At 39.2% G+C, this 22,406-nt stretch overlaps 3 protein-coding genes across 4 annotated transcripts; 2 read left to right on the top strand and 1 right to left on the bottom strand.

The window, feature by feature from the left end:
• The first annotated feature begins 938 nt into the window (after positions 1-938).
• Positions 939-6,629, top strand: dram1 (DNA-damage regulated autophagy modulator 1). Its single transcript, XM_084910395.1, has 7 exons — positions 939-1,271; positions 1,604-1,671; positions 1,882-2,024; positions 2,119-2,296; positions 3,314-3,372; positions 3,951-4,043; positions 4,133-6,629. The coding sequence occupies exons 1-7, from the start codon at positions 1,141-1,143 to the stop codon at positions 4,169-4,171; spliced, it is 711 nt and encodes a 236-aa protein (XP_084766521.1). The 5' UTR covers positions 939-1,140; the 3' UTR covers positions 4,172-6,629.
• Positions 6,630-7,461: 832 nt separating this feature from the next.
• On the bottom strand, positions 7,462-13,797 carry washc3 (WASH complex subunit 3). Its single transcript, XM_084910396.1, has 7 exons — positions 13,587-13,797; positions 12,393-12,491; positions 12,232-12,297; positions 12,004-12,135; positions 9,162-9,278; positions 9,016-9,080; positions 7,462-8,930 (listed from the first exon to the last, which is right to left on the bottom strand). The coding sequence occupies exons 1-7, from the start codon at positions 13,635-13,637 to the stop codon at positions 8,831-8,833; spliced, it is 630 nt and encodes a 209-aa protein (XP_084766522.1). The 5' UTR covers positions 13,638-13,797; the 3' UTR covers positions 7,462-8,830.
• A 922-nt stretch (positions 13,798-14,719) lies between these two features.
• On the top strand, positions 14,720-22,189 carry LOC146369354 (uncharacterized). 2 transcript variants are annotated; one of them, XM_084910560.1, is made up of 9 exons: positions 14,720-14,864; positions 15,352-15,554; positions 15,643-15,744; positions 15,823-15,918; positions 15,994-16,104; positions 16,178-16,295; positions 18,486-19,257; positions 20,112-20,170; positions 20,256-22,189. In XM_084910560.1, exons 1-9 carry the CDS (start codon positions 14,831-14,833, stop codon positions 21,755-21,757), a joined length of 2,997 nt encoding a protein of 998 aa, XP_084766686.1. In that variant the 5' UTR covers positions 14,720-14,830; the 3' UTR covers positions 21,758-22,189. The 2 variants fall into 2 exon arrangements, with proteins under 2 accessions (XP_084766686.1, XP_084766687.1); XM_084910561.1 differs by lacking the exons at positions 14,720-14,864; positions 15,352-15,554 and having other exon boundaries at positions 15,665-15,744; positions 15,828-15,918.
• Positions 22,190-22,406: the final 217 nt, after the last annotated feature.

Genomic DNA, 22,406 nt, shown 5'->3' with positions numbered 1-22,406 from the left:
TGTCAAGATGATCCCGTGCTGCTTTAATAATGTTGAGCGTTGAGGTTCAGGCTCTGAGGAGGCCAATCTTTTGGGGCTCACTGCCATGCTGAAAATGAAGCCGTTTCCGATCAAATGGTTTCAAAATGTTAATGCGTGGTGGATCAAAACCTGACAGTAGTTGACGAGGCTTCAGTCAACAGTAGATGGATCAACTGAAGGGCCGGATGCATCGCTCAGGTCCAAATTTGTTATCTTTGGCATTTTTCATAGATTCAACTAAAGAAATGGGAATAAATCATGTGTTTTTGCAACAGACTGCTGATTAAAAAGGGCCTTAAGATACAAGTTAAATTTGGTTCTTTGCTAAGTTGTCTGTTATGAGCAGACGAAACACTGACCCATCGTTCATACCTCAGTGTTAAGTGACCTAACAAAAAACTAAACAAAACAAAAAAAAGTAAGAAATATCCCCCTGAAAATGTTCAGGTAGCTAGACTGGACTGAAAATGAGTGTAGGGGGAAAAAGTTATAGTCTAGAAGGAAAAATACAAAGAAATGAGGGGCGGTTCAAGAGTTTTGCACAGCTGTGAAATAAAAAAACGCATAACAAGTCATAATGTATAATTCAAAGACAGTTATTTTTACTTCACAAACGCAGGCAGTTATGCAGATTTTTCACTCTATAAACTCAAATCTGTTCATATAAATGTAGAACTGCTGCTCACTCTGCTGTGGAAACTCTGAGTATCACCTCCGGTTGAAGTTAAGTTAAAAGACACTTCATTAGTTTGGTATTTTGCTGTTGTTGTGTGTGTGTGTGTGTGTGTGTGTGTGTGTGTGTGTGTGTGTGTGTGTGTGTGTGTGTGTGTGTGTGTGTGTGTGTTTTCACAAAGATAAAAAGGAAGAAGGAAGCGCTTGATCGCCCCACGGGGGAGTAGCTCTGGGCTAGAGGTTACTGTACACTGTATATGCTGCTTACTGGTAGAGGCCAAGTTCATTGTTGCTCACACACCGCTGCATGTGACAGTCGTTCGCAGACCACAGACGGCAGCTGACACCCCTGCTCCTACACCAGCTTTTCTTGTCGCATGGCTCTGTTTACTCTGCGCATATATACGTGAGAGAAAGTCTGCCTGAAGCTGAGCGCAAAAACTGGAGATGTACTGGTTCGAGCAAGGTCTGTGCGCCCTGCCAGCATTCCTGGTCGTCTGGTCTTCCGCCACTTTCATTATTTGTTATATCATCGCGATTTACAGGCACGACGTCGATGTAATCTTCCCGTACATAAGGTAAGTTTATTTGAAGAGCTCACACAAAGCAGACTTTCTTTCATGCTCAACCTGATTCGGAGCCGTGGAAAACATTTCATGAGAAAACGTCTTAGTTTCGGTTTCTTCCGCTATAACAAACACCAGCTGCGTGTAGCCTGCACATCTGTTTATTGTAGGAGACTAGCGCAAATCTGTTCTTTCACTTCGCTTTCATTAGAAGACTTTTATGTTAAGAAGAGGCAACTAAATGTTTAATATTGTACAAAACACAATCACACAACCCACGTATTGTACGTATAACCCGAACTGAAAATCTGCACGGGTCTTTACTCTTTTTCTTTTCTTTCCAGCGACACAGGTGTCAGCCCCCCAGAAAGCTGCATTTTTGGTCTGATGACTTTTATTTCTGCATGTGCAGGTATTTGAAATTCCAGTGTGGACATCTGCAGTGTCATCTCTGTGAACTGACTCTTTTTAGGCAACTCTGGGCTTTCCCTAAGGAGGAAGCATGCTTTCCAAAGATGCTTCTCACATTTCCCCTTTTTTAAGAAAATGAAAGTACAACTCATGGATTAGGGTAAATGTGTAGGTTTGCACACTCTCGTGACTCTCTGTGTTTTTTGCACAGGTGTGGGCACAATTTATGCCAGATACAAGCACGTGGAATTGCTGAGGGAGGACGCCACTAATGTGAGCGCACGCCTCAACAAAGCAGCGCTTTGGCTTGGTGTGATCTCATGTTTTGGCATGTGCATTGTTGCTACTTTCCAAGTATGTACTCACATTAAAATCACATTTAACACATCACAACTAATTCAGTGTAATTACAAGTGGTGCCTTTTCTTTTCTTTTTTCTTGATTGCAGGAAACAGTACTGCAAATAGTCCATGATATTGGAGCAATTCTGTTTTTTGTCTTTGGCATTGTGTACATTATCCTCCAGTGTGTTATATCATTTCAAGCCCATCCGTATGGGTCCTCCAAGTATGTGTTTTGTGTGCGGGTCGCTATCGCCTCCCTTGCTGCTGTTGCATTTGTACCCAGTATCCTTTTTGAGTGTTCAAATGTCTGTGTGATTTAACTTTGTGATCATGATAACGATGATGAAGCTTTTATATATCAGGACTTAGTAAAATAAGTCATCTGGTCCTTCTTAGGTTTGAAAATTATTGAAATACAACTTTAGATGAACAATAATATGTGACGTATTATACTGTCATTATTTACTTATTTATATTTATTTATATTATTTATAACAAAAACTAAGCTGAAATGCAGAAGCAGTGTAGTACTGAAACTTTTTTTACTAGTCCCTCACATCGACTTTTAAAATAAATAATAGCACTGTGTATCATGTTATGTTCTATTAACTTGAAATTAGCCAAGACAAAGTTTTAAACAACCTTAGTTGTACATAATATGCAGTATAAATAACAGCCAAGGGTTTTAAAATGATTGAGAGACTGGGCAGCTCTTATGTGAAACAGCAAGTTGTTATAACGATTAAGAGCCACCACTGAAAAGAGTCTATCCCCTGTGCTTTTAAGCCTGGATTAGGACTTATTTAAGAGCAGCTGCTTTAGAGGCCTCAGTGCTCTGGTAGGATTGCAGGGTTTCAAAAGTGTGGCACCAAACCCTTGAGACTTAAAACCAAGTAAGAGAATTTTAAACTGTATACTTAAATGGACTGGAAACCAGTCTAAGTAGGCCAGTGTGGGTGTAATGTGTTCACGTCGTTTCTTTCCCGTCAAAAGGCGAGCAGCTGCATTTCGAAAAGCTTGCAGGCAATAAAGTAATGACTGATCAGAGCCAACATATAAAGAGTTTCAGTAATCTAAATAAGAAGTAATAAAAGCAAAGTCAGGCTGTATTTACATAATTTTAACCCCTACTGAGGACCGGCAGACTTTTTATTACAACCTGATATATAAACCTTTTTTTTTTTTTTACTTTATTTTTCTCTTGGCAATATGTCAATATGTAAATGTATGACCTGCAGAATATTATGATTAGTGTCATTTCCTGTATCGACTCAGTGTTTTCCTTCATGGATAACTCAGCTGTCATCTGTGCATTTTACGTGAAACAAACGGAGCTGCACAGACAAAAGCATGACAAGGTAGGCCACAGTGTGTCAGCACATTGCATCAGATCACAGCACAGATCAGGAATAAAACTTATAGTGTCAAAATAGTGACATAAAGTGTCAAAATGTGGGGAATGTTTGGTTTTTTGTTGTTTTTTTTTGGGGGGGGGGGTCTAATAGATCGATCCAACAAACATTCCCCAACATGTCAGTGATGATTTTTGGTAAATTTACTATTGGAATTAAATGGAAGTGTGTGCATAACACAAACCTCTCACTGCCATGAGTCAGCTAAAAGAGCTAGAAACCTTTTGTGGAAGTTAAGCGAGTCTGAAAAGAAGCAGCAGAGAAAAACAAATGGTGATGCAAATAATGTTCAAACGCCAATGTCAGATAATATGTGAGAACTGTTTACCGTTGCCATTGTCCATTGTTCATCTGTGCTGCCTAAATGTGAGAAGTTGTGCAAAAAAGTATTCTAACAGTAAACTAGTGGAGGTATATTTGGCATCATTGGACAGAACGTTCCAACATTTATAGACCAAAAATTATAATAATTATTATTAGATGCATAGAATTTTCTGATTTAAGCATCTGTTTCCATCGTGCAGGACTATCCCTTCCATGTAGCCAGTGCAGTATGCGAGTGGATTGTTGCCTTTACCTTTGTCTTCTTCTTCTTCACATACATTCATGATTTCAAGGTCAGTATCTCACTGTCACACATAGTATATAGTTTTTTAATCTATATTTATTCATTTGCTAAAATTCTTCTTTTTTTATTCTCCTACAGTTCTTTACCTTACGGGTGAAAGCAGAACTTGAGGGTTAGTCTTGGAACATTTTGGGCCAGAAACATTAAGATAAATAAGTAATTACATTTTATGTATGTATCTTTATTCCTGTCCAATTTCCCCTGGCTGAAATTTTTTGGTAGAATACAGTAGATACTTAAAAATATATCTATTTATGCATTTTGGTACAACTGGCTGTCTGTCAGGTGTGACAGATGAAAAACTATGCAAATACTGTATTATTACGTTGTTTTTACACAAACTATTTTCAAGTGTACTTAATGTTGCCTGTTTACTTTGCACTTTGCTGTTGCCACACCAGCATGACACATTCTGTGAGAGCTCCGACTTTACATAGGAGAAGTTCATCACACAGTAAGCACATGATCGGTGCACTCGGGGCTAAATGACAATACCACTCAGACCACTCAGTATGTCTGTGGCTACTTGGCAGTCTGACCTGTCTTTGACTGACAGTAAATGTGTACTAGTTGTTGGTTTTGTGCAGAGGTTTATGAATTCCCAGTTTTATTGGATGACCACATTATTGCAACATCAAATTAAGGAGGAAAAACTCCTGCTGTGGATGCTCAGATTCAGAGTTTTGGTTTCGGTATTTGAATCTGTCCTCTCCACATTGTTGACTCATGAAAAGTCCAACATGGTGTTTCTGACAGACATGAGTTACTGTATACTGTTCACGTTCTCAGTCATGCTAGCAGACACTCCAATATCATCTCTGGTGCTGCTACAAATGTAGATTTTCATACAGGTAATAGGAATTATGCTACTTTTTAGTAGGAATTATACAATATGAACCGAAAGTAAAGCTGGAATTCTGGAGGTTCATTCAATAGGGCTTCTGGCTGGTTTTTCACTTGTAACCTTACATCATACGGTTTTAATCTAGGCAGAAGTTTCTGGTACCAAGTATGGATCTTGTACCTAGTAAGAAAAACATATTTTTTAAGTGTGTAAGGTGTGAGTCATGGATCATTATAGGTGTGCAGGCTGACTTTAATGTAAGGATGTCAAACTTTAGACAACTTTGATCTTAAATGAGCTGGACCAGTGGAATTACATGATAAATATGTAAAATCATAGAAAACCTTTTGGTAATTTATTACCCAGACAGTCTTTGTCCAGTCCGCTGTCAAAAGCTTGAATTTATATAGACGACAGTGAAAAAACAGGAACTTGCTGTCATTTCCTTGTTTATCTATTAATTACTTTGGCGTAGTATGTCTGACAAGCTCAAAAACATATCAGAATACAGTTAAAAGTACAAAGTCTATGCACTCCATCACATTTTCCAGACCTGCCGAGTGGCAAATTGGAGTCTTTACCAGGCCGATTCTGGCCCCAGGCCTTATGTTTGACGCCCCATACATAAAGGGTGTTGGACTACACCCATCTTCCAAAAATTGATTTTAGCAGGCAGGTGGGGTGAGGCGTTTGTGGCATTGCAGCTGGTGTAATCTGGCGTAATTTATTTATTTACTTTTAGATGTTTAGAGGAAAACATCTAAAATTGAGAGCCACCGTTTTAGCCAAAAACCAGCAAAGTAAAATCACTGGGAGACTAGAAGAGGGCTGTAAAACTCTGAGAAAAATGTGTGATTTAGAGATTGTTACATAAAAGGAACAAGGGAAGATATTAACAAACTGGAAGGCTACTTGAAAGTTTCATTACCTTTTATCTCTCAGACAGAGAGATACATGCAAGTCATGCAAACTGAGAAAAGTGGTCAAGTTTTAGCGGAGCAGCAGGCACATACTTCTGCTGAACTGCTCTCGACTGGAGCTGTTAATGTGGAGCTGGAATAAACGTACTGTACATTAAAGAAAAAAAAGGATCCTGCGCAGTGATGTATACAGGTTGTAACCATTTCACTACAGGTATGTTTTTATAAGAGGGAAACGTTTTATTTTTGTGTTTTTTCTGAACTACTTTTGTACTTTTGCTTATAAAATGAGCTACAACACAGATTGTAATGCACAGCTGAGATGAATAATAAAAGCACATATTTAAAAAAAGAAAAGAAAAAGTCTACGAGTGTTTATTTAAGGCAGAATCACAGATCCAGCATGGTGTTTTTTCAGTACAACTCCACACTTATCTCACTTCAATTTAGCATCCGTTAAAAGACATCTTATCCCTGACAGCGATGACATGATTGCCCCTCTTTCTCAGGGTACAAGCATTCTCAGGCTTGTACCCACAAGTTTTGAATCACATGACGATGAAGAGTCGTACTTCCTACCAACAACAAACACCGCAAGAAAGACTGCAGTTCACACATCACCTACAAAAGCTAGAGCATAACTCTACAAAACCAGGTGAAGATCAAGAGGCATGTCATTGGACTGACTGGCTGTAGAGTGTATTAGTACTCAGTGTCTTAATAGTACAGTAATTAATTTCTCTGTATCAAACATCAAAACTTAAGCAGCTTTGGGAAACTAACATTTTTCAAAGAATTTGAATATCAAACAACAAACAAACAAATATCAAAAAGAAAACAGTTTTATTGTTATAAATTATTAGATTCAACTAAATGGTTAAAAGTGCACTAGGCAGTGCTGCAGGTACGGATTTAAAGTCTTGATAAAGAATATTTTAGTCTGAACAGCATCCTCTTTTTCCATCAAGGTTACACAATAATCAAAAGGATTACTGCACAAGTCTTACCATTATTGGAGAATAAACCATTTATGAATAACATGGCAAATATTAGCCACTTTTGCTCATAATCAGCAAGTGTTTATGTTGTGATGTCTCCGAAAGACGGCGCTCTGATACCTACATTTGTTGCTCGAATAAAGGTGGTGTGGACACTTATACTACATTTAATTTATGTCATGTAAAATCATCTTTTCAACTCCATCTCTTTAAAAAAAAAAATCATACCCATACAGCATACAGAGTGAGGAAATTATTATACGTGAGCCTGATTAGCAGCTGCAGAGCAACTTTTCCTTTGTGTGAGTTGATGCAGATATGACAGTCTCCATGAATGAGATCAGTCATAGGTTTCTCATTGAGCCTCTGTCCTTGTCCAAGTACGACACGTTGCTGGCTCTGCCCGTGACGGCTGGGTAAACACAGACGTGAGGGCAGCTCGAAATGCAAGCACACAAGAGCTGACACCTGGCTGATGAACGCATCAGCCAGCACAATCAGGAAGTCATATTCAGGAGCGTAATACAAACCTTCGGTGAGATAGTTAAGCACTTTAGAGTGAAAACAAAAAGTATTTATAGCATGACACATGTAAGAAGTGTGAATCTTCCCATTTAATTCTTCCCATTTAAACCACAGATCAGATCAGTTCATACCTCTGCTTTTATTTAGAGTGGATAAATAACAAAACCGAGATAAGTTTTATCTTTTTTTTTGCCACAGGTCTGATCTCTTTGATAATGAAAAAAAAAAATACACCATGTCACTACTGTGATGTATATCCAAGTTCAGTTGCTACACTGGACTTTCCTTTATTATTACATTTCACCAGGCATGGTGAAGACTATGCTGTATATAGTATAGGATGTAAATGATATATAGTCTTTGTGTTAGAACTGTTACATATTTACTTCTGTCTAACTTAAAAATAATTAAACAACAGTACAATTTTTAAAAAAATAGAGAGAAAAGCGTTTCAAGATCCAAATATTCAATTTACCCCTGAATGCACATGAACATATCCAACATTGAAAATACCAACATATTTGTTCTTCCTATTTTGCCTGAAATCTGCAAGAAGAAAGGGTGTACCGGTTTATTGTGCATCCACACCAAATTCAAATTACATACAAAGTTTATGCGGAGGCGAAATCTATGGAAGCTCGTTTTCGCCACTCAAAAAAAACTTCTTTTAATTTCAATTTTTAATTTCATTTTTAAAAATTTAATTAGGTTCCAAAAGTCTGAGTTATCAATGGGGAAAAAATCATTGGCAGTAATAAGCCTCCATAGACTGATGTGAGCTGAGGGGAGTAGTTAAAATATTTCAACTTTACCAAAAAGTTCACTTCATGCTACATGACCTCAGATTCTCCTCAGTGCCGATAAGAAATAAAAGACAAACTTGAGGTAATCTCGAGCTGTATAGTTGAACTTTGCTTTGAAACAGAGACAGGAAAAAGGTTTAGATGAACATGAGTAAATTTTTGGGACATTATGTTAAGTTCTAAATTAATGTACTGTAACTTGATTCCTTCTCATCCTGCTGGTTGTTAAGAGTGAATGTTCATGGGTTTCCAGCTATATTCTCTGCAGCTGGTGTGAACACAACATTTCAGAGATTAGACATTAGTGATTAGTCAGTGGTGCAACTACCACAGAAGACCTCTATGTGATATGGTTTGGTTTTGTTAAAACACTTGCTACTGTCATCTTCTGACTGCTGCTTATATGATTAAGAGAAATGATCTCCTCCTCTTGAAAAGTAATTTATGAGAAAAAAACGTTTTTTCAAAAATAAAGGTCACTGATTGACCAAACAGGAGAACCAGTTCAGCTCTTTTAAACTGAAACTACAGTCACTCAATTTGGATTTCCTGTTTCAGGCACCTACATTCACACCACCTCCTTCGAAGCCCTTAACAGGTACCTCATACTTCCTCGCTACGGGCCTAAAGCTGTGCAGACAGCGATGGATGAGGAAACTTTGTGTGTTGAGGACAAATGAGCAATTTCAGTCACTAAAAGATGATTCACTATCAGAGTTGCTGCCGGCAGCGTCTTGGTCCTCCGAGGTCTTCGTTCCTCCGTCGGGCACGGGGGCATCAGGTGTGCTGTGGTCAACAGAGAACAAGTCACATATTGTTTGTCAGTTAAAAAACTGGTAATAACCAGAACAGTAATTTAAAAAACACTCACTCAAGCAGATTGGGATCCAAACCCTCCATGACCATTTTATTCCGTATGGCCATCACCGGAACCCCCTGTGGCACATTAAACATCACATTAAGGCACAAAACTAAACCGTTACACAGGTAACCACAGCAGCAGTAATAATGACTCACCACTTGAACCATTTTCAGGTATCGGGCATAGCGCGGGTCTTTGGCCACCGTCATGACGTTCTCTGCAGCCGCTTCTGCTTTTTGCGTCGCTGAAGCTTCTGGTGTGGTCTGAGCAGGCTGCAACATGACACATGCACAGAAACGAAGGCAGAGTGAAGCGGTTTAGATGACGGCAGATATCCTGACAGGTTTTACATTTTCATAGTTTAAGATATGTTTTTAAATCAGGTGATACAATTTTGGAAGTACCTGGAAACATACACATTTCATCACTTTGTTTAGGGGCGTAGTGCTACGTGTTTATTTCTTTAAGGGACCATGCACTAAATATATTAATCACATGAAAGCAAAAGATGCTTTGTATTAGATTTAGCTACTAGCTACTAGTGTCCATCTGCAGGCCCTGGGCAGTTAAAAACCAGTGAAATCACCAAATAACAGATATGCACATGATGAAATACCAAATAAATATGTGCATAGACACACATATAATAAAAAACAAATAAATTTTGCAAAAACAAAAAGAAAATTATAATGAAATAAATTCTCAAAATCCTTTTTTTATCCAAATCATGAGAGGAGAATCTGTGCAAATCTGCAAATCCTTTGGAAGCAAATTCCAAGCTTTATTTTCTCTGTTAGAGAAAGTAGACTGTAAAAAAAGTGATGCCTTGCTCAGGCACGCTACAGTGCCCCCTTGTGGTGGACCCGATCACTCTGCAAATTTGCTCAGAGCATTTGATAACTTTTTGAATGGTGAATGCTAACTTAACAGCAACTTGCTCAAAGACATTACAATGTACATACAACACTCCCAGCAACACCATCATAAAAAATGATTGGTGAATACACTAAACAGCAACGTTCCTATGATGGAGCCCTGTGGCATCTCATAGTACAGGATTTCAGTGATGATATTTAGCTTAAATAAATCTTCCCCTGTAAGACCATCTCCTTTGGCATTCAGTCATTCATCACACCTTTCTCTACTTAAACAGGTCCTTTTTCCCCTTTTCCAGAGATTTGTTGCCCCCCCTCTCATCTATTCTCTTTTGTGGTAGAATAATGCATGAAGTGTTAACTGTAAAAAGTAGGTGTGCAACGATACACAAAATTCACGGTTCGGTTCGATACTTTGGTGTCACGGTTCGATATTTTTTCGATACAAAAAAAAAATGTTCATGCCTTTTTAATTTGTCATTTATTAAAATTATAAATATATATTTTAACTCAAAAGTACAGTTTTTAAATTTAATGTTGCTGAAACAACAAAGTAATAAAAAAATATATATATCTGATTGAGGAATCACTCATCTTTGGAAAAGAGTTTATTACAGAGAAATGGCTCTTTCCAAAATAAAAGCTATACTATACGCTTCTTGTTTGTAGCATGCGTGCTTGTTGTTTTTGTCTGCTTCCACTTGTCTTTGCACTAGGATGCTGTCGGAGTAAATGTGCAGTCATATTCGTTGTGTTCCCACTAGTGCTGTCAGCGTTAATCTCGTTGAAATGACGTTAAAGCCACAACACGTCAAATCTCCGTTAACGAGCTACCGCGGATCGCCCCGTGCGTGGGGCTGGACGGCCAACACGTTAACAAGCTAACTGCACTAACACACTAGTTCCCACCAATGTAATTGAGCATTGCGTGGCACATCCGACATACTGTTTTACTTTAGTCCATGACGCGCTTACCTTCAGGGTCATACGTCACATGAAAACCAAAATAGTTCCAAACGCCAGATCTGAATGAGGGTGGGGGAGGTTCAATTTGCCATGTTGCAAGGAGAGCTTAACTTCTGTCTCGCTAGCTTGCCCTGCGCTCAGTGAATCTGCGTTCGACTACTCCGCCTAGGCTGCACTGTCGAGCGCAGATCCACTGAGCGCTCAGCACAGACAGCATCGTCAGAAGGAAAGTTGATAAAATAAATTTAAAAATTTGTATTGTTCGATACATATGCGTACCGAACCGAAAGCACTGTATCGAACGGTTCAATGTCGATACGAGTATCGTTGCACCCCTAGTAAAAAGATAAATGTTTTGTCTTTAAATAAAAAAGTTTGACTTTTCCACAACATGTTTCTGCAAATGTTTCACAATAAGAGAAATGAAAGCCTGTAAAAGTTTTCTGTTTGAGGTCCTCTTTGCAAGGGATCTTTCAAATAACATTTATTCTCTTTTCATCATCTCATTTACCCTAAACTATCTTCATGTGGCTCTTTTTTAAAAGTGCTCCACTGGTAGATATAAATAATACAAGTGGGAGATTCCTGCTTTGAAATTCTTTCATTTTCACTTCAGTGAAAGGTCATCAAAACCTCTACAATTTGACAAATTATATTCCCAAAAAGAAAAAACACCAAAGTTTCATTTGTCTGCAACTACTTCAGTTTTTTCTCTTTACTGGCTCTCTTGCATTAAAAGAGATACTCTGGAAACAACTGAACTTCAGCCAGATAAAGCTCCATGGAAATATTCCCCTTCTTCATCTAGAGGAAGAAAAACAAAAACACATGTGGTGGGACATCATCCCACTGTAGTCAAAACAGTGGAAATTTTTACTTGAATGTCTGGACAACAAATACAGAAGAGAAAAGCTGCTCTGGCTCCCATCGTGTCAAAAATATATTAGCGGAGCCTCTCTCAATGTGGGATTGTCAAGTTGAAAATGGACTAAACAGGTCAGATATTAAGTTCTAATTAGGTGGTCTTGGGGGTGCTTTGAAACCTTTGTCTGCTCACAGGTTTATTTTTAAAACTGTCAAAAAAAAATCCTCGACTTTGCAGTTCAGCGAAGCTGGATGGAGCTATGTTTCCATGTGTACGAGTTTGTGTATCTACCTCTTCTTGAGGCGCTGCTACTGGACCATCGATTTGGCTCTGATTGGGGATGATGGGTCCATTGGCCTGTGCAGTCTGCTGCTTACTGAGTCCTTCGACTGTGACGTCCTCCAGTCCAGGAATGGAAGACAACTACACAGAGCACAATATTGCTCCATAAATATCAAGAAAATTGGCATGAAATTAAGATAATGTTGCACTGCAGCCTGCAGAGGCTTCAGAACTCACCTTGGCCTCCAAAATGCACAGGCTGGTTTCTATCTGCTGTATGCGAAGAGATATGTTTGCAAGTTTCTGGGGGAAGATGTTATACAACAGTTCAGGATTTAAGTGTTACAGAGATTTTTTGTTTCATGACAAGAACAGAAGAAAAATAAAGATAAACAAACCTCTTCACACACTGTGGAAAAGCGGTTAAGGAAGCGGACTGTATGTGCAACAAACTGATTGAGATAGGCAACAATTTTTCTCTGCTGGATCGCAGGAACCTGAAGGAAACACAGGAAAAGGAATTTAAGGTAGAAGGAACATAAGTGTAATAGAACAAGGAAATGAAACAACTCCCAGTCCAATCTCCCCTTAAAGCAACTTCTCCTCCCTAGGCTGCATACATCTTCTTTCCCCTGCTCCTTTTAGGTGTCGGCACAGCAGATCATTCACCTCCACTTCACCCTGCCCTGAAAATCATCCTCCTCCACTTCATCCATGAACCCCCTCTGTGGTCTTTCCCTTTTGCTCCTGCCTGGCAGCTCCACGTTTAACACCCTTTGTCCAATATATCCCTCCTCTGCACATCCAAACCATGTCCACCCTGATCACTCCCAATGAAAATCTGAACATCTTCATCTTTTTACTACTACTTCTTTAGTAGTGCTGTCTCCAAATGATATATATGCCATTTGTTTTATGTTATGCTTTCTTTTTATGTTCTCATTTTCTGTCTTTTATAACCTTTTAATCGTTTTTTTGTAAAGTATCTTGCTTTTAAACATGATGCAAAACTATTTTTATTATTCTTGTGAAAAAAATAATGAGTAGAACAAGTTTAACATGCTGACAGTCATTCACAGGCAACTTCAAATGCTGAATGCAAAATATACTTATATATTTCACAAGAGCAAAATAGCATTTTAGATTAGCTAATATTGCCCAGAACGGTTAATAAAATAAAAAGCATCCCTTCCAGAAAAACAGTTATTTATACAAATGACAGACATTTTCACTTCATAGATTTATTTTAAACAAAACTGTTTAAAAAAAAGATAAGCGTAAGTATATCTCGTTGCAAAGGTTAAATCTGTTACCCTGGAAGATCAAGTGTAGAAACAACATATATTCACTTAAAAAAAAAAAAAAAAAAAAAAAAAAAAATCACACATTTATCAGGGAAATTGAACTACAAGCGCTTGCGACAGTCGTATCTGTTAATGACTTACAAGCTATAGGCTTCTATCACCGATAAACAGCCTTTATGTTATCTTACTTCTTAAACAAAACATATGTCAAGCAGCTCTGCTTGTGCCTGCTTTCATTTCCTCACCAGCTACTCAAATAGCTATGTTAGCTAACTAGTCAACGCCAACCTTGGTAAGGTCGACTCCAGAGCCCACGATGGGCAGCCCGTCCTCGTCCATGTTGGATGGCTGAAGATTAAAGTGCACTTTCAAATTCAGCAGCAAGAAATTTCACTGCAAAAAAGACCGAAAACAGGTTATTAAAACATTTACATATGTGAAACGGTTCACGTGACTCTGGGTTGCGTGATCACGTCCTGACGTCACCAACTGCGTAGCAGAAGTCTGCCTCGAAGTCGCACTTCAAAAACCCTCGAGCCTGTATTTTTTTAACCCTGTATTTTTTCTTGTTCCCCGCTTTACCTGAATTATATGCACTATTATATGACTTCAACCGCCATGTTTGTATTTTTCTGTAAATTGTTTGTGTTTAAATAAAGTTAAGAGGGGGTGGTGGGTTGGGTGTTACTTCAAAGTAAAAGTTGAACTTTTGCTACATTCGGAGCTACTTGTAATTTAGCCATGAAAATATCATTGTTGTATAGAATTTGCATTTATTTAGTTATTTATTTATAGGTTTTTGACAACAAAAAATAAAGAACAGACGATAGGAGGCAAGCAAAACAATGAACTCAAACAATGAGGTCTTCATTATCAGATAATGTTCATGCTTTTAAAATTAAAAAAAAAAAAATCTCAGTTAAAAGAATACTTGGAGTTATATTGTTGCAAATTTTAATTCTTTAAATCTTGCTTTGTTAGATAGGAGATATTTTTACTTTATTACGGTCTACTGTTTTGTTTTGTTTTGTTTTTTTACATGGACATGAATATCGTGGTACTGACTGCCAACAACAAGGGTGACGTACAGAGCTGTAGTAACTACAGAGGGATAAGGCTGATGTGCCAAACCGTGACGCTATGAGAAGGAATTCTTCAAGCTAGGTTAAGAAGAGAGGTGACGATCAGTAAGCAGCAGTATAGCTTCATGCTGGGAAAAAGCATGCAGATGCAATGTTTACTTGTTTACTTACGTTTTAATTTATGTAACATTGGAATTACTCATTTTTTAGGATTTGTAGGATTAGGAAAGTCTGTCCTATCTTGTCTTCCAACTAAAAGGAAAACTGTAAGAAATTAATGTCAGCGAGACAAGTCGCCTGTCAGCTTTGATACTTTTATTTTGAAAAGCGGAATCGGAGTATAAGCGTTGAGGAAACGGTGCTTGCGTCCGAACAGCGCATGTTAGCTGCTAACTAAAACAAAACAACTTAACACCTAATTTTCGACGCCACGAGAGGCACAGTGCACCCATGGAGGTTCTCGACTCTGCAGAGAAAACAAGCGGTGGGTACAGTGGCAATCTGAACCAGCTGCGATATAAAGTAAACTACGTCTATGCCGGTTACACTGTTAGCGGGGGCCGTCTATTTAAAGGAATCGTGATACGCACACGCTGTCAAACTTAAGCTTTAGCATAAAAAATAAATCAATTATTTTCAGATTTTTTTTATTATTCTGTCAAGCATTATGCTTAATTTATTATCTAAACCATAGCTGATGATATATTTGAAGAATCGCAATTTAAAACTCCTTTTATTAAGGGCTGTCCAGCAATTATTCGGGTTCCCAAGCTTATGGCTGTTTAAATACAGGGCAAAAAAAATACATATGTGTGCATTGCTTTACCTGAGAAAGTATTACCTTAGTAATATATGAGCAGCACTGAATTAAATGAATAACATATATGTATTGTTATAATGTGAGTTCTGGAGTTTAAAGCTGATTGCTGCCCTCTAAAGACCATTTGTTACATTACACCTTTATGTTTTAGATCTAAGCCTGTCTCTCTCATCCCTCCAACTCCTGGTGCCACCTCTGCAGCTTCTGTCTGCCTCCATGTGGCAGCTGGTGAAGCAGAAAGATGTGATGAACTACCAGAAGCTGCAGGAGTTCGTGTTCACAGTGACAGAGGCGATTCCTGGTCTGATCAGCCACAGGCAGAGAGCCCAGCTCATCCTCGGACTCAGAGCGAGGGTGAGGAGGTAGTCTGGCTGACATGCCATCCATGTATGTTTATTTTGCTGCGTTGATTCTGTAAAAACTCAGTTTATTGATATTTCAGTTGATACTGGAGCTTTGCAAAGGCTCGACACGCGGTTCTGTTGATTCTCAAGCAATCCAGAGCCATTTGGACAGACTCCCAGTAACCTCTGAAAACACAGATGTAAGTACGTTAAAGAGAAGCGGATAAAATAAAGTGTGCCCAGTACTTTTTTCAAGATATCACTTCAATTTGTTGCAGTATAGGGATGCAGAGGTGAAAACAACAGAGTCTACTTTTGTCGCTCTGGTTCAAAGTCTGCTGAAAGATCCAATTGAGAGGGCATATTTTTTTCAGGTAGGACATATTTTAGTATTTCATATCTTTTCTTGAAAATGCTCAGAATAAAAATAACATCTTATTATCTTACAGGAAGTGTTTCCAGTGGAATACGGTCCACAGTATGACTCAGCACTAAATATGTTATTATGGGATCTGCTCTCCAAGCTGGAAAAGTTGCTTCCAGTACCAGACCTAAAGCAGGTATTCAGTCAGATAACATAATTGTTTCAGGTGATTTTCAGCGGGTTATATTAACACCGTGCTGTGATTACAGACTGTAGCCTGGCTGGACTCAGCTCCTTCTGTTTTGGGGGAATGCATTCAGTTGTCAACTGAAGATCTGAGCTTTATCTACCAGCACTACAAAAGTTCAGGACTACTGAAAATGGCATGTAAGTAAAATGGCCTGTATTTGTATAGCGCTTTACTTTAAGTAGAGCTGCAGCAGTTTTCACAATCAACAAAACTATGAAGCAAGATGTTGCATCATCACAGCTGGGCTAAAAAGTAAGATTTAAAGTTGCATAATTAGTTCTCACTTCTTAATATTTCAAGATCGGTGGATAAATTCATAGCAACAGGTTTGTAGTGTATAGTAATGCACTTTATCAGAACTTTCTGAGATATAATGCTTATCTTAACAGGCCCTGTGATATATTAAAGACCTATTAGTATCATATTACCTAATGAGGTCTTTGCCCTCTCTCTGCGGGCTTACTTATGGTTCTTAGAGTTTTTAGAGGTAGAACAGGAGGTAGAGTCTTTGGCTATCAGGCCCCTCTTCTGTGGAACCAGCTCCCAGTTTGGATTCTGAAGACAGACACCGTCTCTACCTTTAAGATTAGGCCTAAAACTTTACTTTTTGATAAAACTTATAGTTAGAGCTGGATCAGGTGACTCTGAATCCTCCCTTAGGCCTTGATTTTACTCTGTTATGGACAGGAACAGCTAAAGCACCAACAGCCGAGCACTCATTCCTGTTTTACTTGTTAAAAGCCCACTTGAAGTCCACCTGGTATGCATGTATAGTTGGTGCATTTCAATATGTGAGGGTCACATCTCCATGTGACCCTCACATATTGAAGTCCACCTCGTATGCATGTATAGTTGGTGCATTTCAATATGTGAGGGTCACATCTCCATGTGACCCTCACAATCACTATCTGATGACCAGATTATGTCAAATAGACCCTAGCGGACTCATTGTGATGCAATAGGCTTAGACTACTGGTTTGCTTTCCTTCACTCAACTGTGACAGCACTGACAGCACCTCCCTCAGCCTATTTCTGCGTAAGGTTTCATTCTGTTAAATACTTTTTTTGTCCTCATAGGTGGTTATGTGATTGTCAGTTTCTTTCTAAAATTGGAGGGTCTTTCCATCACGATATAAAGCACCTTGAGCCGACTGAATTGGCCAAATATGAATAAAATTGAATTGAATTATCTAACATCTAAACACCCACCAAATCTCCAGCAAACCATTTGGGGTTAGGTGATGTTTTACTCACATGCTAAACAAATAAATTTCCAGAAACTAGAAGTTGTTATTTTTCAAATGAAGTCTCCTTCATACATTTTGGCCTTGCAGTTATTCATTGATGGGATTTTCCATTTGGTTTTTCTAAACGGGGAAAATTCCACGAAGAGAGGTGAATATTAACTCAACCTTAACTCAAAGTGGGATAGGGGTGACCTGATGGCTGTTAAGTGACAAAGCTATTTTAGTGACATTTCCTAATGTAATAAATTATATTTTTAATCTTTTTTATGCCAAAAGAAATAAAAAAAACACAAGTTGTATAAACAAAACTACATTTATTTAATCTTCTTCTTGTTTGCCATGTTTGAGTGAATTGTGTATTACAGTATGTTAACATAATTTTGACACCAAAATATAGAGGTGCTCGTGACTTCCTAATGCTTTCATCAGCAAACTTTAAATTACAATTTCTGAGAATATATCTAAGTGACCTCTCAGGTTCAATGTTTTGAAGAGAAGGTTTGAGAGAAAAGGTTGAATTGGCTTGGAAATACAATCAAAAATATTACTTTGCATATAAATGAACTCAGTCATTCCATATTTTGTTGTATATATTTATGTTTTAGACTGATACCACAAAATGATAGTGTAACCAGGCTTTAACCTACTGTGGTTCCCACATATTTGTAACACGTCAACTAAATGTTTAATATCAGATACAATAGATGTTGATGTGTTCATCACACCTAAATACATTTGTTTGTATTATATACGTGTGTGTGTGTGTGTGTGTGTGTACTATTATTAGTATACACTTTATACTCTTATTTCCTAGTACCTGAGCCTGTTTCTGACGGAGGTTTATTCTTTTTAAAAGAGAGTTTTTCCTTCCCACTGCTGCCACATGTTTGCTTGTTTGCTCATAGGGGGTTGCCTGATTGCTGGAACCTTTGCTATATTGTTATAGTGTCTTTACTTTACAGTATAAAGCACCTTGAAGCATCTATTGTTGTGATTTGGCGCTATATAAATAAAATGAATTGAGAGATTTTGTTCACATATGTCTCTCTCTGCAGTAGCTGATGAGTCTCTTTTTTGCAGACGGTCCTTCTTCCACTGCTGGTAACTCCATCATGTCTGCATTATCAATCCCTCCCTCACAAAAGACAAACGTATCAGTTGGATTGGACGCCATCCATAACTACGCTAACGTATTGAACCCAGTCACTTTAATGGGAACCGACCAGTACAGCGTGGTCACCGTTTACACTGAAGTGGAAGTCGGAGCAGCTGAGGTGGATGAGCAAATGATGGAGTCGGCTGCAGTTCAAGTTCAGACAGATTTCTATGAAGAGGAGATAGTGGCTGTAAGCGCTGATAGCGCTGGCGACGAAGAGGCTCCTGCTGTGAGGGCTGAAGAAACGAGTGAGACTGTGGATGTAGCGAAAGCTTTGGAGACTTTGACGAGAACCTTTGCATTAAGGGGGCAAGACGTACTTACAGAAAAGAACAACCAGTCATCCATAAATGACGATCTTGAACCAGGAAAGGGAACAGATGAAGGAAAAAGCCATGAAGGGCATGAAATAAGTGACCAAGTGACTAAAGGGAAACGGGAAGTCATTGCAGAAGAAGTGACAGATGAGTTCCAGCTTGGAGGCATAGAGAGAAATATATGCGCAGACCTGAAAGATAATTCATTTTCTGCTCAAGAAATGGCAGAAATCCAGACCGAAATGTCGGAAGCACAGGAGTCTGACACGTCAGGAAACATGCGCAGATCCACACGTCTGCAACTAAAGACTTCGCCGAGTTGCAACGAGACGTGTAAAATAAAAAGGACAACAAGAGAAAATCCTGAAGAACCAAAAATGTACAAAAACATTATTTTCATTCCAAATATCTTTAGCAGAAATGTACACCTTATTAGAATAACAAAAAAAATCTGATTAATTTGGTTATGTTGATCTTGGGTATAGGTATTGTAATCTAAAGATGCACTTTTTAATTCATGCTCATCCATTTAAGTAGGAATAGGAATAAGGAATATGGTTAAAATATTCCTGGTCATGGTTAAAATAATATAAGAAAATAGGTCATTACTGTCATGTCTGGTTGGTAAATGTGAAGCTACACCCAGCATCCTTAAGCACTTGCTCTGGATCGGTGCAAATGTTAAAAAATAAATAAATCTGCCCGTCAGCACTGCTAAAGCTCACTAATTAACATGTTATAGGCTGGACGATTCCCTGGTTTTAACGTCTTTGTGCTCACTGGAGCATATTTAGTACACAGATATGAGCAGCTTCTCATCTGCAGATCAAGTTTACATGCAGTCATCGTGGACATGAATATCGGGGTAATTTTGAGCTTTTAATGATTTCCTTGATTTGTTCTTTTTCCAAAGTGAAATGATTGTACAGCATACATATTTAATTACTTTAAAAAGCAAGAATTTGTTGTACTTGTGCACCCAATTCTTTAAAAGCTCGAAATTACCATGATATTAATCCCTATGATGACTGCATATAAACTGCTGTATCCCAGGACAAGATGACAGACTTTGAAGGGATTTTTATGTACTATGTACTTTATGTACTTTAGCATTCTGATTAAACATTTATGGTTTCCTGTTACACTTTCTTCTACTTGTTCATATCACAAAAATGTGAAAAATCTGAGAGATTTTTCTTTAAATATTGTGACACAGTGTTTTGATTTCTCCAGGAGCACTGCTGATGGATCAGCTGCCCCTTCTGTGATAGCCATCAAAGGATCTGACAAAGGTGATGTTTTATTTGTTTATTTATAAACAATGTTGAACTTCTTAAATAAATCCACTCATGTATCTGTTCCTTTATTTTAATGCAGGAGATGCACATGAGATGACGTCTATCATCTTCACCTGCTCGCAGTGTCCTTTCCATAACTCGGATGAAAACAGTCCTCCACACTTCCACATGCAGAGCGTTCGCAAAGAAGCATACAGGACTCTCTCAGGAGTTAAATTCACACCATCCCCCTCCAGCACAGATGAAATATTTACATCTATTAAACTTTTTCCCAGAGGAAACTCGGAGGAGAGAAAAGCAGAGCAGCCAGAGCAAAGCAGAGAGAGTGTTTCTCAGTTGCACGGCCGTCAGAGATCACTCACATGCGAAACATGCGGTAAGACGTTCACCCGGACATCGGATGTCAGGAGACACCAGCTCACTCACACGGGAGAGAGACCGTTTCACTGCTCGCAGTGTGACCGAACCTTCCAGCACTCGTGGGATCTGGCGAAGCACGAGAGCAAACATCACGGCGTAGCCATCTCCTTCACCTGCCAGGTATGCAGGAGCTCCTTCGCTAACCTGAGGGCGTTGACTGTCCACCATAAAAAGTCTCACTCGCAGGAGAGCCAGCTGCCTCAAATGTGTTCCATCTGCAGTCAGAGTTTCCCGACTCCGTCTGAGCTGCTGGAGCACAGGAAGTCCCACGTCACCGCTAAACGCTACATCTGCCAGCAGTGCGGCGAAGGCTTCGACACCCTACTCGCACGCTCTCAGCACAGGCAGATGCATCAGGTGAAGCGTCAGTTTAAATGTCCACATTGTGAGAAGACGTACACTCGGAGGTCTGACGTTAAGAGACATCTGTCCACCCATACTGGGGAGAGACCCTACCAGTGCAACCAGTGCAGCAAACGATTCTCGCTGCGCTTCATGCTCATCAAACACCTCCGTGTTCACACGGGTGAGCGCCCTTTCCAGTGCTCCCACTGCCCAAAGAGGTTCACCCTGGTGTCTGTGCTGGCCAGACATGAGAGGATGCACACCGGGGAGAAACCCTTCCTCTGTTCTCAGTGCGGGAAAGGCTTTTTGTCTCAGGGCGAGCTCTCAAAACATCACAGGTCACACGTGGACGACAGGCCGTACTCCTGCCCTCAGTGCGGGAAGCGCTTTAAGAGCAAGAAAACACAGCAAGAGCACATCGTCTCACACACTGGGGCCCGCCCCTACCCCTGCACTTACTGCGGGAAGGGCTTCACCAAACCCTACGCCCTCACCAGACACAACCTGATCCACACAGGAGAGAGGCCATTCCCCTGTGGACACTGTGAGAAGTCCTTCCTCACCCTCAGTGAGGCTCAGTTGCATCAGAGAATCCACACGGGGGAACGCCCGTATCCCTGCGACACATGCGAGCTGAAGTTCAAGAGCTCGTCCGAGCTGGCACGACACAAACGCAGCCATTCTGGCTTAAAGCGGGTGAAGCCGCGCTGCGAGCGGTGCATGATGACGTTCGCATCTAAGGCCAAACTGAAAAAACACATAGAGACACATAGAGACGAAGGAGACACAGTGCAGTCTGTAGAGACCAAGGAATGAAACTTGTAACAGAAACTCCCAGAGGTTAAATAAGTAGGGTGGGGAAGGAGAAGGAATATTTTGTTTAGATGTTTAGATTTATATAATTGGAGAAAATATATTTTATGCAGATCAGGAGCGAAACAGGCCCTCAGCTTGTCAGCAAATTAGATTTTTTTTTTTTTTTTTAAATAAAAAATAATTTATATTGGCAGTTTTACTCTTTTCACTTCACAACAAGGAAATCATATTCAAAATACTTTCAAACGGAAGATGAACCTTCTTTGTGTTGCCATTGTACTATTGCCCACCTATAAATGAAAACAAAGATACTACCAGCAGGTAGTAAAGAAAGGAAAAATATGATTTTCTAGATCCAATTTCTAGACTCCTTGGAGAACTCTGTCATCAAACATTAAAATGAGCATCATGCAATAAATGGTCCTTTTATGATGTGTGTAATGTTTCTTTTTTTGCTGAGAAAGTGTTGTATGTTGGATTGCATTCAACTTTAAGGCCAAACCAAGCAACCTCAAAGGGTTACATAATTCAGTGTTGTGATGAGTAACAATGACAGGAAATCAGAGGTTGATATCTCGGCAGCTACTGAATGCATTATTGTGAAATGTGGTCAGACATGCACATCCTCCCCTCAGGACTATTTATAATA

Source organism: Perissodus microlepis, chromosome 17, assembly GCF_051167445.1.
Source record: "Perissodus microlepis isolate ML-2025 ecotype Zambia chromosome 17, ASM5116744v1, whole genome shotgun sequence".
Taxonomy (NCBI): Eukaryota; Metazoa; Chordata; class Actinopteri; order Cichliformes; family Cichlidae; genus Perissodus; species Perissodus microlepis.
Note: the sequence above shows the minus strand (reverse complement) of the source record. Positions and strands in the feature narration are given on the sequence as shown.

Bases quoted from the DNA above. Each gene is read 5' to 3' on its own strand.
- dram1 (XM_084910395.1), top strand. From the start codon at position 1,141: ATGTACTGGTTCGAGCAAGGTCTGTGCGCCCTGCCAGCATTCCTGGTC. The intron at 2,297-3,313 runs GTATCCTTTTTG...TGGATAACTCAG, and splicing joins TGCTGTTGCATTTGTACCCA to CTGTCATCTGTGCATTTTAC. The intron at 4,044-4,132 runs GTCAGTATCTCA...ATTCTCCTACAG, and splicing joins CATACATTCATGATTTCAAG to TTCTTTACCTTACGGGTGAA.
- LOC146369354 (XM_084910560.1), top strand. From the start codon at position 14,831: ATGGAGGTTCTCGACTCTGCAGAGAAAACAAGCG. The intron at 16,296-18,485 runs GTAAGTAAAATG...TCTTTTTTGCAG, and splicing joins AGGACTACTGAAAATGGCAT to ACGGTCCTTCTTCCACTGCT. The intron at 20,171-20,255 runs GTGATGTTTTAT...ATTTTAATGCAG, and splicing joins CATCAAAGGATCTGACAAAG to GAGATGCACATGAGATGACG.
- washc3 (XM_084910396.1), bottom strand. From the start codon at position 13,637: ATGGACGAGGACGGGCTGCCCATCGTGGGCTCTGGAGTCGACCTTACC. The intron at 12,492-13,586 runs GTTGGCGTTGAC...TGTTTCCTTCAG, and splicing joins CTGGAGTCGACCTTACCAAG to GTTCCTGCGATCCAGCAGAG. The intron at 12,298-12,392 runs GTTTGTTTATCT...ATCTTCCCCCAG, and splicing joins TTTCCACAGTGTGTGAAGAG to AAACTTGCAAACATATCTCT.